Below are 13,900 nucleotides of genomic sequence, written 5' to 3'. Positions count from 1 at the left end.
AGCCCCGCGGCGCTTGGAGACAGGTAGTCGTGTCTATCTCCCCCCAACACAAATCGAGTGTGACAGGTGCGCTATCTTCCCGTCTTTTCTGCCATTTACAGCCCACAGAAATGAAAGAGGGAGAGCTCGGAGCGAGAAAGAGGATGATTGGTAACAGGGAAATGAGGTACTTTGTCATCATCGGGCCTACTGATTGGGCTTAGGGGGGGCTTGTTTTTCTTTTTTTTTTTTCTTTTAGTGCATGGCGGTCAAATCTGCAGATAAACAGCCCAATGAAATATTATTTCGAGCAAAAGCATTTGCATGCACAGTCGCTGCCTCCTCAGCAGACCGCTCCTAAATCTGCAGAAGCCCCAAACTTCAAGAGATCTGACATGTTGTGTGTTTGATCTCATGGTACATAAAGTGTCTGAAATGTCACGGTACGCAGACCGTGCACAGGTCCGCCTCCGCCACTCACCGCAGCTGAAACAACAGCAGTCTGCAGAACAATGCAGGCAGACAAGCTAGCAGGCTAACCAGCAGTACAGTATGTCATCAAAGCTCGCTCGGATTAGCTTGGAGCTGCGTTACGAGCCGAAGACTACCGCAGAGCATCCATCACTAAGGATCAAGCTCTGGCTTAAGCAAATGGATGACAAGGGATAGAGCTGTTCTGCAGCTAATACTAGCTCACTGTATCACATTGATTTTTCACAGCCTTGTAGTGGCCCTTCGATAAAAGGTTGAAACATGAATGGCAACACTTGGCCACTCTGTCTTATGGATTTTAGTTGTTGTTTGAGCAGCACTGGATTAAAGAGAAGACATTTGTGTGTGTGTGTGTGTGTGTGCTAAAGCTAAGATACTCCATCACTTTGTATAGGCACTTAGTGCTATTAAAGCATCGACTATGGATTAAATGTGGTGTAAGAAGCATAAATGTGCGTCAGATGAATTGGTTTCCTGGATGTGTTTCTCGCAATGTAACTAAAAGAGAGCGTTTCTATCTTGTATTGTACTTTAAAGAAAAAGACTCAAAGTCAGCAGTCTCTGGGTGGCCAAATTTACTTAAACTCCCAAGTGAACTATGAAATAGCCTTTCAGCATTTATGAATATTTCCTGCATTTCCTGACCGTTCTTACAGGCAACAGAGGCGCTCTTTATGTGAAACAGATATCAACACTGATCTTAGGAGGACTTAAAATGTACTCTTATTATGCAGCCTATTTAATTGGCGCTCGCCACCAAAGCTGTGAAGGCAAAATCTTATTAGTCCAGCCTTTCATCTGTGTGGTTTCTCCCTCTCTCCCTTGCACTCTCTATCGCTCTCCCTCTCATGCACGCGTGCACACGCATTGTGTGAAGTGACTATTCCATTTAGAGAACTGTCAGAACATACCCTGTGAGCACATCAGCCTCTTCCTATCCTCTGTCAGCTCCAGCCGAGGCTGTGTGGGGGTATGTCAGAAATGTGCAGGGATAGATAAAACCCGTGGAGCCAAACAGCTTTGTTTCATTCACTTCCTCTCTCTCTTTTTCTCTCTTTTTCCTCCCTCCTCACTCCCTCTCCCTCTGCCTATCCCTCCTTGCCTTGCATAGGCTGTGAATACCCTGCATCTGAGAAATCAGACCAGACTGACTCACAGGGCTCTGTGAGCCAGCGCCACCGAGGCTGCCAAAGCATGCTGGTGCCAAGCTGTCCCACCATGCACAGAGCCAGACCCACGCTGCTGCTGCCGCTGCTGCTTGTCCTGGGTCTGTTCCTCCACCTCGCCGACGCTCAAAGTAAGTGGACCGTTGGCTTTCACGTGGGCCTCAAGTGTTGTGTCCTGCTGGGTTGGGGGCGGGATGGCAAGGGTGGAATTGGTTTTGTTTTGTTTTTTTTTCCTTGAACATCATCAGACACATAAATACTTCATGTGACACATGTGCAACTTAAATACTTCATGAATGGTATGAACTATGACGATGAGTCTGCTGATATACTGGGGTGGGATTAACACTGCCACTGGTCTCTTTATTTAAATAGAAGAAAATACAAAATTCAGCCCAGTAAGGTTTAAATAAATTAATTCCACTCTGTGAAGAATTAAACTAATGGGGGAAATACAGAATCTGTGTCAGTTACGGTATAAAAAAAATATCAAATTTAATGCCCCCCCTCCACTTACAAATGTGTTTTGCTCATTGTTACTTCACTCGGATGTTTGACATTCACTGTGCGGAATGATTTATTTGCCCAGTTTGACCCTCAAAGGCTGTTTTCACATTCACCTGCTCAAGTCGGAAAGTTTCTCCGTTCCCACCTCAGATCTGAGGCCTTGACCACATGAAAACGGATATTTTGTAAAAAAGAAAAAAGAAAAAACCTTTTCCTCTGCATTTTGGCCTCTCGTTCTCACATAAACAGCACTTCAGGTCATTGACAGAGAGATGTGTTTGAATGCTTTCTGAAGTGCAGGTTTTTCAAAACTCAGGTTTCTGTGTACAAAAAACAGAGAGTGTGAGAAATGATGTTGTCATCACCCCAATTCATGGATGCCCACTGTTGCTCTGTGTAATGAGCATGTCTGAAACAGCAACAACAGTGGACTGCTGGTTAGTTTACACTGTTTTTAAGTTACTACCACCGTAAGCTCAGTCCGCAGAATGTTCTTCGTTTTATTACCAACTACTTGCTGGCATGATTGTTTGACCATTTGGAATCGTTTTAATGATCCTGTGTGTACGGAGATATATTGCGAATGGTTTTGCGGACAAATTTTTTATATATTTTTTTAAACTGAGGTGTCAAATATCCAAATTAAAAAAATATCCGTACACATTGGTCAAGGCCTGAGTTTAAGACTTGTTCGCACTAAACTATATTTGTTACATCACAACTAGTTTGGAAGCCAATCGTGGTCCAAAATGCAGCTTACACAAATGAAATTTTTAAAGTGGACAATACTCGAATATTCATAGATACCTGTTTTTTCAATGAGGGGGAAAGGAGATGAATAGATGTCAAGGGGATCTTTAAAGATACAAAGTAAATTCACAGAAAAAAAATATTGACACCCTTAAAAATCCTGTATCAGTCAAACCTCTGCATGGCTATGGGCAACTAGTAATGTTAGTGTCATACAAATACACACACAAACATACACCTATATTTCACAATGATTCATCTCCTCATCTCACCAAACGAGCAAAATGTGTTCAAGTCCCCGTCTTGCAACTGCTTTCTTCTGCCGCAAAAAAACCCCATCATGTGAACCAGAAATGCTCAGGCCTCAGCCAAGAATCTCATGATGAGAAGTCATTGGAATTGAGTTACTTGACATCAGACACCTGCCCGCTGATGTGTGACAACAGTTTTCAAACCTCATTGAGTTCTGGTCCTGCACCACAGCATCTGCACCTCTCCCACCCTCTCTCTCTCCCTTTTTTTATACTAAGATCCATGAATCATTAGCTTCTGGAGTCACAGAGGGATGAATAAAAGTTTTATGGCTCCCTTTGCACCGACTGAAATCCCCTCAGTTCAGCTGAATATCTCTGAATGAAGGGATCATTCACCCAAGGTCATATACAACAGAGCCACGCAAAGTGAAATTGATGGGTGAGATTTTCAACTTTGTGCTTGAGAAATGTTCCCTGCAATCTGTTCAAATGTGTTTTATTTTTCTTCCCTCCCTCTCGCCACATATGTCTCACAGCGGGGAAGAGGCAAATGGAGAAATGTTTTCTCCGTTTATCCCCCCGTTTTATGTGCAGCTCTTGGATTTATTGACACAATTTAATTACGGGACCTTCCCAAAACGGCATTAACAGTCGATAAACGTTACCATTGAGGGGGCTCTTTAGTAGTTATCTTTTCCGAAACTCCCATCTTCCGCAGTCTAGTGTGAATTTACATAACAGCGTTTGATGAGGGAAAAAAAAAAAACGCTGTTGCCAGAGCCTTCCCTCAGACAACTGTCTTGATGAAACTTCCCCTCTGGCGTGTCCAGACATTCCATAGTCACATTTGAGCACGAATGTAACAAAAACCTGCGCAAGTGCACTCAGCAGCCCCCGAATCTTGACGCCTCTGTGCTCACCACCCCACCCCCCTCGACAAAGCCCTCCCCCATTCAGTTCCTTCCTTTAGCTGTCTGGCTGTGAGCAGCTGCTGCTACCCCATACCCTACTTAGACAGCTGTGCTGGGTCATCATCTCAAAGCCAAAACAAACTTATCGTGAGGTAGCCACAGTGGCTGTCTGTTAATGACTGAGGGTGTGTGTGTGGGAGTCAGGGAGGTCACGGGGATGAGGTGCATGCCCTGTGTGCAACCGAGGAAAGAGAGCAAGTGTCTGTTCGTAGGAAGAACCACTCCAGGCAGTACATATTAGCCCTGGGATTTATATTTGCTCCATTCTGCTCCTTCGCCGCCTGATCTCCCACATGCACGTGTTTGTTCTTCCCTTTCCCAACTCCCCTCTATTGTTTTTCTTCCTAATCGCTCTCTTGCCAATTTTCTCCTCATTTCTTATTTGGGTTTTTTTTTCCCTCTACTGTTTTTCTGCCTGCGTCTTTGTCTTCTCCCCACCTTCTCCCCTCGCTGTTTGGAAGCAGTGCAATAGCCCCTTCCAGCGACTGAGAAGCTCCTTAATTTCCTGCACATGCAGAACCAGCCCAGACACTGTGGGGCTCTCTCCCCATCTGCGGTGCGCACCGAGGACCAAAGAGACCTCTGTTTAGTTTAGCCTGCTCCAGACTAACCCCCAGCACCAAAAATGCGGCTGCCTCTCCGAAGGGAAAGCTGCCCTCTGTTGGCACTCGGGATCCATTTGGGTGTGAGCTAGCCTCTGGCTGTGGACGTGGTGGAGGATATGAGACACGCGAGAGCAGAAAATGGCTGAGTCGGCCTGTTCAACAGATGGCACGATCCTCGGAGCCAGTCCTACTCGCCGCCCCACACAGTGGACGCAGCAGCCCCTTCTCAAGAAAAACACCAATCAGTCCCCCCTAATAAACACACAATGCAGTTAATGTGTCAATGGGAGTGCCACCAAATTTGTTTCTTTCTGCAAATGTTACCAAGTGAGACCTGTATCGAACTGAGAAGAACACGGCGGATTCAAAAATGATCTCAGAGGGTTGTGTAGCTGTGTTTCTCTGTTTGGTCTGTTGGTTTGTTATTGTTTCGTCTTTGGCCTTCTCCCTCTGTTGCTCTCTCCCTCGTTTTCTCCTTCACCCCGTCCCCCTCGCTCTTCAAATGCGGCCCAATTAATTTGTGTGGCAAATTGGGCTTGGCAATAGCTTGAAAGAAGGGCATAATTGTCCCCGGTGAGCCAAGGGGACCCAGCGCGAGAGAGGAAGAGCAGGGAGGCAACAAACAATTCCTCTGTGTCTTTTGCTGAACGGTAACACAGAAAAAAAAGGAAGTGTCGGTGAGGAGAGCTGAGCTGGAAGCATTGAGCATCTCCACCTGGGCAGGGATGAAAAACTTTGGGGTGGGCACTAAATAACTTGGCTGCTCATTAACTCGTCAGATTGTTTCATGAGGCGGAAGCAAAAACAAGCCTGGTGTTAGAGGTCAGAATGTGTCTCATTGTGAGCAACGAGAAAGTTCCCCCCCTGGATTCATTGAGTGATTGAGCTACAGTATACACACATCAGCTCAGACTGATTGAGCCACATTAGTAGCTGAACTGAAAATTGCTGACTGTTTTAGGTTGTTGTTTCTCTCTCTCTCTCTCTCTCATTGAGCTATCTGTATGGAAAACCTGCTTACAAAACACCCACACACTTTCTGCCCAGCACTCCCCCATGCTGTGTTGGACCGTGTCAAACCCTGGGCCTAATAGTGTTTTAATTGATTCCTCCCATTGCTGCTGGATGGCATGGTGAGTCCCAGCGAGCCAGCACGCTTCTCTTTAGCACGTCAAATCAGTATTGACAGATCTCCTCCAGCCTCTGTAAACATTAAGATGTTAACACCCGAACCTCATCCCTCTCGCACTTGCGCTTGTTTTACAGCCAGCCACACATGCACACGCCACCACGGGCGTCGAATGCATGTGCAATCCTTTTCAGCCAGCCGTCAAGGGTGAACCACATGGGACGAAAAAAGCAAATTGTCTGTCGATGCGACACTTCTTGAGAGCCATTGTAGTGTGGGAAAAGCAAGACGGGAGTGGGATGGGAGCAAAATTACTCATACGACAAACAACATAAAGATGGTCACATTTTAATGGCTGTGAAATAATCAGAGGAGAGACGTTTTCTCTCCTTATACACCGAGTGAAAATTGGACTGTTGCGCTGTTTTTGTGCGAGCAGCCATTTCCCCATATGTTCACTATAAGTTGCACATTTATGATCCAAGAGCGTCCACTGCTCCGTGAGGAGTAATTTGTTTGGCAGTACTGCGGTAACAATCCAACAGCATCTGCCAGTGTCACAGTCATTTTGATAGTATTTTGTGGGTGGAATGCTGATGATCGTAACTATGATTTGTTGTGGTGTTTGTATATCTGAACATTCAAAAAATAAACAAATAAATAAATAACCCACACAAAGACACATCACCATTCCCGTAAACAGGAGATGTTGTCTTGTGATGCAATACAAGCTCAGTCAGACACACAGATGAACGGAGAAGTCTCAAATACATGCACATTCGCTCGCACAAACACACACAACAGAACGCTCACACACCCGAGCCAGGATCACCTTGTAGGAAGTCCGAAAGCTAATGATACTCTATTCCCCAGATGACATCAGGCTGTAATATGTGTGTTTTCTGCATGCCTGGCCTAATATGAATTATTGTAAAATAGTGTTGTATTTGCATATGAGCTTCCGGGCTGTACTGAAATTAGCATTTTTACAACAGCTCAAATTAAATCCCTCTGCTTAATTTGCCTGCATGCTAATTTGATTTAAATTGAGTCTATCCCATTCCCTTTTACACTCGTACCCACACAGCGCTAACATACAAACCGTGCACACACAGTAATTCAAGCACATACACACATATGATTGCACAGTATGTACTCTTAAGAGCTGCAGCGTACCCCCCGCCCTCCCTTCCCCACACGCACACACACACACACACACACACACACACACACACACACACACACACACACACACACACACACACAGCCTGGTACACATTGAATTAGACACAAATAAATACACACGCACAGAGCTTTCATGTTCGCGTATCCACATAAAATGACATTAAAGCCAGAGGAGAACGGAACCTCGTAGCCGGTTTTGATCCAACTTTAAATCACTGTAATTCCCTGAGTCTACCGCCTCGTTCATCATTCTGCCGGACACTGCTCAAGTGGAAATCTCATTGTTGGCTCCACTCGTTCATTTCAAAACGTGTGTTAGTGCAGTACATCTTTACGAAAACAGCATCAACATCCACGAGAGCACGCATCAAATGAATGTGGTGAAAACACCTTCGCTGAGAGTGCCAGCACTTAATTAGCATCTCGTTGTCTGGATGGAGACCTTGTGACAAGACTGGGAATCTGAGATAAAACAATGTTATCAGTGCCATGCAAGATGCTTCTTGCTCGCAGGTTGAACGAAAAGAGTAAGAAGTCATTATCATTTTCTGAGGCTGAAAATGCTTGTACCAACTCCTTGTCAACAGCGTGCGGCGCAATTATGTTCAAAGGTTGAAGCAGGTCCATTATTAACTCTGAGAATGCCGATTTCTTTGGGAACGACACTCAAGCGTATTATTTAAGGCCATTAGCCTCATCTATGGATTGCAGTCATTTTGCTTTGCACTTAGACCACAGAATCACACAAAAGCCAAGCAATTTTCACCACACTCCTGACCCTCCCACTCTCAAGAAAAGCGGATAATCACATACAATATGGAGATGTTGTGCAGGCCCAGATGCAGGTAATTAAAGGCTAGTGCACTTACATCTCCAAGACGCATTGACTTGAAAATGGTAGGGCAATTTAACCATGCTGTACCATCCATGTCGCAGGGTGGGAATATTGACAGAACAAAAGCGCTATCATCCAAATTGGAGCGGCAATCAACAATCTCCCAGAAAACCTTTTCTCGATATTCATGTATTTGAATACCTCTACATGAAATGACCGGGTGTGTCATACTGCGAAATCGGATGGATTTCAGTCAGGTGCCAAAATAACAACAGGGGACCATGTTAACGCAGTGCACCAGACTGAGTCTCTATACTTACACAGTCTCTTTCTCTCGCATGCACACTCTAACACAAAGGGTACCTTGTAGCATGCCTTTGAAGCTGGGATCAGCCGGTGAGCTGAGCACAATGCCAGCTGTTTTGCATCTGCTGGGCTTACACTTGGCATGATTCTGGCCTTGCTGGCATATGTACTAAATCTGATCACCCTTCATGCGCTATGCCAGTGAACTGTATAACAATGCAGGTGTTTCATGACATTGCCCCAGTGACAGTGCAATTAATAGATTGATGCTGTAGCTGCAGTAATGGGATTACTGGACCAGTCAAGTCTGAAATACATCAGCGTTGCCGGCACAGATGATGTTTTACTGCAGCATGCAGTCGGAACAATGAAGAGCTGGAGTACATCATCTGCACTTGGCAGCAATCTAAGACAGGGAAGTCACACTAAAACACAAACTGGAGGCTCAGAGATGATGGAAGTCTGATTTAGGTTTAGTTTTTATGCTCATAGTACAGACTCTCGACAACGAAATTCACATTCTACTCTTTTAAATGAAAACTACAAGTCAAAATGACTTGTGTTTACGAATGACGTGTTTACGAATCACGTCGTTTATGCTCAAGATCAAAACAGTCTGCAAGTGGTGGGGATCGTCCCACAACCTCTCCCGACTCTGGAGTGACTCATTAGGCCCTTTCTGCATACAGGTATTACAGAATAAACAGTGATTTACTGCAGGTTTGGCTAAAGCACGATCTGCTATGCCTTTGCGGCTTATTAATCAATTTTGCACAAGTGAAGTAGACCTGTGGTTGTAATTTTAGCTGATATTACAGGAATGTTGCATGGTTTTAAAACATAGTATGTCCGAAGCAAGTGGCATTCACTCAGATATGGGTGCACAGTGAAAGAGAGCCTGGATTTCTCTGGAAAATACTGTAAAAAGAGCCACCTGGGTTCTGCTGAATGCTTTGTTTGAGGGTTTTTGTCTGTTTGGAGGGAGGGAAGACGTTATTGTGCTTTTTTATTGTACATAACAGTTTACATTATAACAGCATTTATTGAATAATCTGCCTCAGAAGTCATGCATCTGTATCTGTGTGTGTGGTCGTGCACGTGAGCTCGTGTGGGTAACGGCTGGCCCTAGGCTGGAGCTTTGGTCTCACTCCAGGGGTCCTCAGAGTGCGACACATAGCACTGATCTCGGCGAAGCACATTTGTGTGCCTGTGGGGTATGTTGAGATTCTGCGCTGGGGTTAATGGTCTAGACCATTCATCTCCATGGAGCGCCTCCGGGCAATCTCTCACTCCCAGCCAGAGAGCTTACATCCCCACCTTCTTACCTACAGCACTCTCCAATGCTTGACGCCGATTGGGAATCTTTACGCCCTAAGCTCCACTTGCCAAAGTTGATTTACATTCAGCGGAGTGATGGAGTGAGTGCTCAAAGTCTGTCTTTGGAGAGCCGTCTTTTTCACCTAACACTCTCTCACACACCACATCTGTCACTATTTTCTGTCCCTGCGCTCTCTCACTTGTTTGTTTGCTCGCTCGCTCATTAACTTGCTCGCTCGCCGACTTGCACTTGCTCTCTCTTTGGCTTCTCTGCGCCACCAAGTGAGTCATGCCATTTGAGAAGCTGAGATTTATTGTGACACACAGCTTTAGTGTGGTTTATTAGTTATGGCAAATGAGAGTGAAAGCCTCCATTGCGAGGTGAAAAGGCTCTCACGCCATGGCCAGACCAATAGGCTTTTTCCAGTTGAAACGGAGCCAAGCCCTCGTTTCTAATGGCACAGCCCAAGCTCTAAGTGGCCTCCTCATCACACCGGGGAACATGGAATACGCATTCTAACACACACATACATGCGCACACAATTACAGATGGGTCCCTGGACATTTATGAGGTGTTTATACAGCATCCATCATAACATCCATGAGCAGTCTGTTTCCCCTTAGCTTTTAATACTCCCTTGGTGCCGTCTTTCATGTCATTCATCATTCTCTCATCAAGTAATTAATTACCACAATCCTCTCCATCACTTGAGTCATGATGAAGGATATTTAAAGTTAAGTGTAGTTAATTAATGTACAACAGAGGTAGGATGACAGTGGAATCTGTGTGGCCGTTTGCCACAAAGGTAAGACCTTCAGCCCACCCTCCGAATCTTCAAAGCCCTGCGAAGGCAAAGGTGCAGTTCAGCATATTCCATAGCAAACTTTTACTCCTCTCAAGTTTGATCTCCATCAATCCTGACGCAGTCATCCGTTAATCCACTCATTTCCCCACTTCTATCGCTCCCTCTGTCTGATAGTTAGTACAAGAGAGCACATATGGAGGGACGAGGGGGGGGAGAGGGGAGAGGGCTGTTGAGCAGACGCGATGATGTCAAGATTTATGCCTACATGGATTTCTTTAAGTACACCTTCCAAATAAGATTTTCCCACCCTCCTCCTCCCCGTGCCCCTCGGAGAGAGGAAAAAAAAACACATGATCGCAGAGTCTCGGAAAGATTCCCTCTCACTTCCTCAATCTCCCTCCTGCCACTGCTCAGCTAAGACACAGAGATTTCACACCGCCTGATCTTATGCCTCTCATTACACGGCACGATTTAATTGGCTGTGTTTTTCCTCTGTTGTGATTATTCAAGGTGAGGTGTCCATGGAAAGCATAAGCCGTAGTTGTGTCACACAAGTCCCACAGGGACAGCCTTTTTTTCTGTGTCTTTGGTCAAATTATGCAGCAAAGTGCCACCGAAAGAGTCCTGGTTAGATGAATTGATGTTTAAGTGTTCGGCTCAGTAATGATACTGCAAATTTCTTTCATTCTGCATCAAGTACAGGTTTGTACAGCAACTTATTTGCCATGAAATGCACATAAAAATGAAATAATTATAAACAAGCAGTAGTGTGCACAGCCCAGCATGCATATACAAGTAAATCCATTTTATTGTGCACACTCCCACACATACAGTATCTAGTATATTCCTCAGGCACACAGTGTAGCAGCTATGCACCGTTGTACCAATATTCAGTCTGAGCAGTATACATGTATAAAAATAGCATTGTGCTCCCCACACACATATTGGACAACTAATGGAACCAAGAGATGGACAACATGGCATATCTCTAATAATATGCTTTCATTCTCCATTACAGCCGAAGAGCACCACTGATCAGATGGTCTGGAAAATCCACTTTGACCTATGCTAAAAATAACCATCTTCTGTGACATCTGCCTCATGCATGTGCTGTAAATACAGTATACGAATGACAACTTTGTTTCCAGAGAAGACAGTTGCAGTACTTTGTAGGCCACCTTTAAAATAAAATGAATGAATACAAATAAATGTTAAGAGCAAGGGGTGGGATTGACTAGTTTAGGAGCAGGTAGACAGAACAGAAAGTGAAAGAGGGGCAAGAAGGAGCTTAGATAGATATTAACTAAAAGAATGGATGGATTGACTTTCAAAGGCATTCTAACGAGGTGATAGGAACGAAGGGAAGGCTAATATACTGTGAGTTACAGGGATTTATTCTGTGTTTCTTCACTGCTCAGTCACAACTCCTTTTCTTTTCTTGTTCCTTTAACAAAGCTCAAAGATAATTTCCAAAAAGTAATCCCGCAGCCTACAACTTTAATCCTACAGATATGATTAGGTTCTTGACATCTTATGAAATTATCTCAACCGTTTCTTTTACGGATCTAAAATTTGGTAATGAAAGTCAAAGGTAAACAGATTAAAGATATTGCATTTGGGATTGAATGTCACATTTTGATCTTATTTCAAGTCTCTTGTCACACACAATGAAAAAAAGTCAACTTTTATCTTGAAAGTATCAGTCGTTAAGTCTCACTTCAGCCAACTTCTGTCAAAGCTGGGAGTCAACATTTCAAGGCTACATGAATTAAGTGAGTTTTTATTGTGTGTGCACAAAGGGAAGCACTTTGGCTTGTGCTACTATTGGCTTGTGGTATTATTATTATCATAGCAAATGGAAACTGAAGCATTATGGGGGAGAAATGAAAGAGTAATGCAGGTTTATAATGTGTGCTGGGTAAGAAAAAGTGAGCTGAAAACGCAATCTTATGTTAAAATCGTAATCCATTGCAACAGACAGTAAAGCAATAAGCAATGAAAATAACCCCGGTCGAGGCAACTTAGTAGGAATCAATTGGTTGCGTAGTGACTAAAGCGATTCAGGGCTGGAGACGGGAATCACAATAATAGCAAACAAAAAAGCAAAACAGAACCATGAGAGGGTATTCTTATCTGAAGATGACTGCTATCTCGTGGAAGACAGCCACTTTTGTTTTGCCATGCCTCATTGTGTGGCGCCTTTGAAATCCACAAGGGCCTGTTACACAGCATTCATTTTGTTTCATCACTCGCACAAAGGCTTGACTGACATTATTTGAGATAGTTTGTTTCAGGTACAATGAGAGTAATTATTCAGGCTGCATTGAGAACTGCAAGAGCACCAAAAGAAAGTAAGCAATATTATTGGCAATGATAGAATATTACAGCAAATTTGTTAATAAAATCTACACAAATATCTGCAGCTTTTTTGTTATTCATAGCTCCATTTTCATCACTCCAACATCATGCAGTAACTTCTTGAGTTTTGCTAGTGAATTATTTGAGTCGCACTGGTCATATTTTGCACAGGGTTGCTTGTGGCACCAGCAGGAGAACAAAAGAAAAACATTTGGGTTTGAGTTGGTTGATAAGCAAAAGTCAGAGTCACAGTGGCACTAAAACTTGCAGGCCGCCCAGAGCGCTCCTGGATTCCTAGAAAGCCAACAACAACTGCAGGAGAGAGGAAAGTTTTTCAGCTTAGACATGTCTCGTTCTTTTTATTCTTTCCCAGATGTATTCTGGTAGTAGAGTCGGTGTCCATCTCTGGAAGAAGCTGTGCCCGTGGTCATGCATGCAGAGAAGTGTGTGCTCCTGTTTACTGCTGCCCTGCTACTGTTCCCAGCTGCCCCCCCTTTTTTTCCCCGACACGGGGTTTCTCGGAAGGCAGATCTATCCACCCGGTCACTGCTCTACATCTGTACAAGATCTGGAAATATTGATTAGGTGATAATTAAATTGTCCATCCCAGCTTGATATGGATTAATAATTGCCCACTAATGCCCTCCTGACATTTTGCTGTATTGACTCGATACTGTTTGCAGCGGTGCGCCGATAATTATGACGCTTGGCATTCTTCATTTTGTCCCTAATGAGACCAATCAGAGTTGGCTCTACTTTTGCCTAAGAATTAGAAAGGAGTGAGAAGGAAGGATGGATTTTCTCTTAGGAGCCATTATTCAATGCTTTTGGCCTTATCACAGAGATATTTCCTTGTCTTACTGGAGCATTTCTTTTCTCACACTTCTCATTTCTTGATGCGCAATTAGCGCTTTGTCAGAATTGGGATAAACTGCCACACTGTGTTCATCCAAATCACGTAAAGAGGACATCTTTGGACAAACAGCACCACTAGGAGTACTATAAATACTGAGATGAGAAGGTGGCATGGGCATAGTGCCACATCACTGCTTCGACTTCCTCGCTACCATCTGTGAGTGTTCCTCCTCTGGCATTCTCGCAAAGGCCTTTTGTGCATTTTTCCTCTTTGTCCCTGTTTGCTAGGTTTAATTAGGTTATTTACTTGAGCCTCATCTCCCAGTGTTTCATTTTAGTGGGCATTGCAGATAGGACTTCACACAGGGCAGGGGCAGATAAAAAG

The 13,900-nt window shown here is 44.2% G+C and overlaps 1 protein-coding gene across 5 annotated transcripts in view; it reads left to right on the top strand.

The window, feature by feature from the left end:
* LOC121626666 (receptor-type tyrosine-protein phosphatase delta-like) overlaps positions 1–13,900 on the top strand; it is a 130,592-nt gene that overhangs the window by 32,395 nt on the left and 84,297 nt on the right. For all 5 annotated transcript variants that reach the window (XM_041965302.1, XM_041965299.1, XM_041965301.1 and 2 more), the window contains exon 2: positions 1,583–1,768. In XM_041965302.1, the coding sequence (XP_041821236.1) occupies positions 1,666–1,768 (103 nt within the window). In that variant the 5' untranslated portion in view covers positions 1,583–1,665. The remainder of the gene's footprint in view (positions 1–1,582; positions 1,769–13,900) is intronic.

The sequence above is a fragment of the Chelmon rostratus genome, chromosome 23 (genome assembly GCF_017976325.1).
Source record: "Chelmon rostratus isolate fCheRos1 chromosome 23, fCheRos1.pri, whole genome shotgun sequence".
Lineage (NCBI taxonomy): Eukaryota > Metazoa > Chordata > Actinopteri > Chaetodontiformes > Chaetodontidae > Chelmon > Chelmon rostratus.
This window is presented reverse-complemented; position numbering and strand designations above follow the sequence as displayed.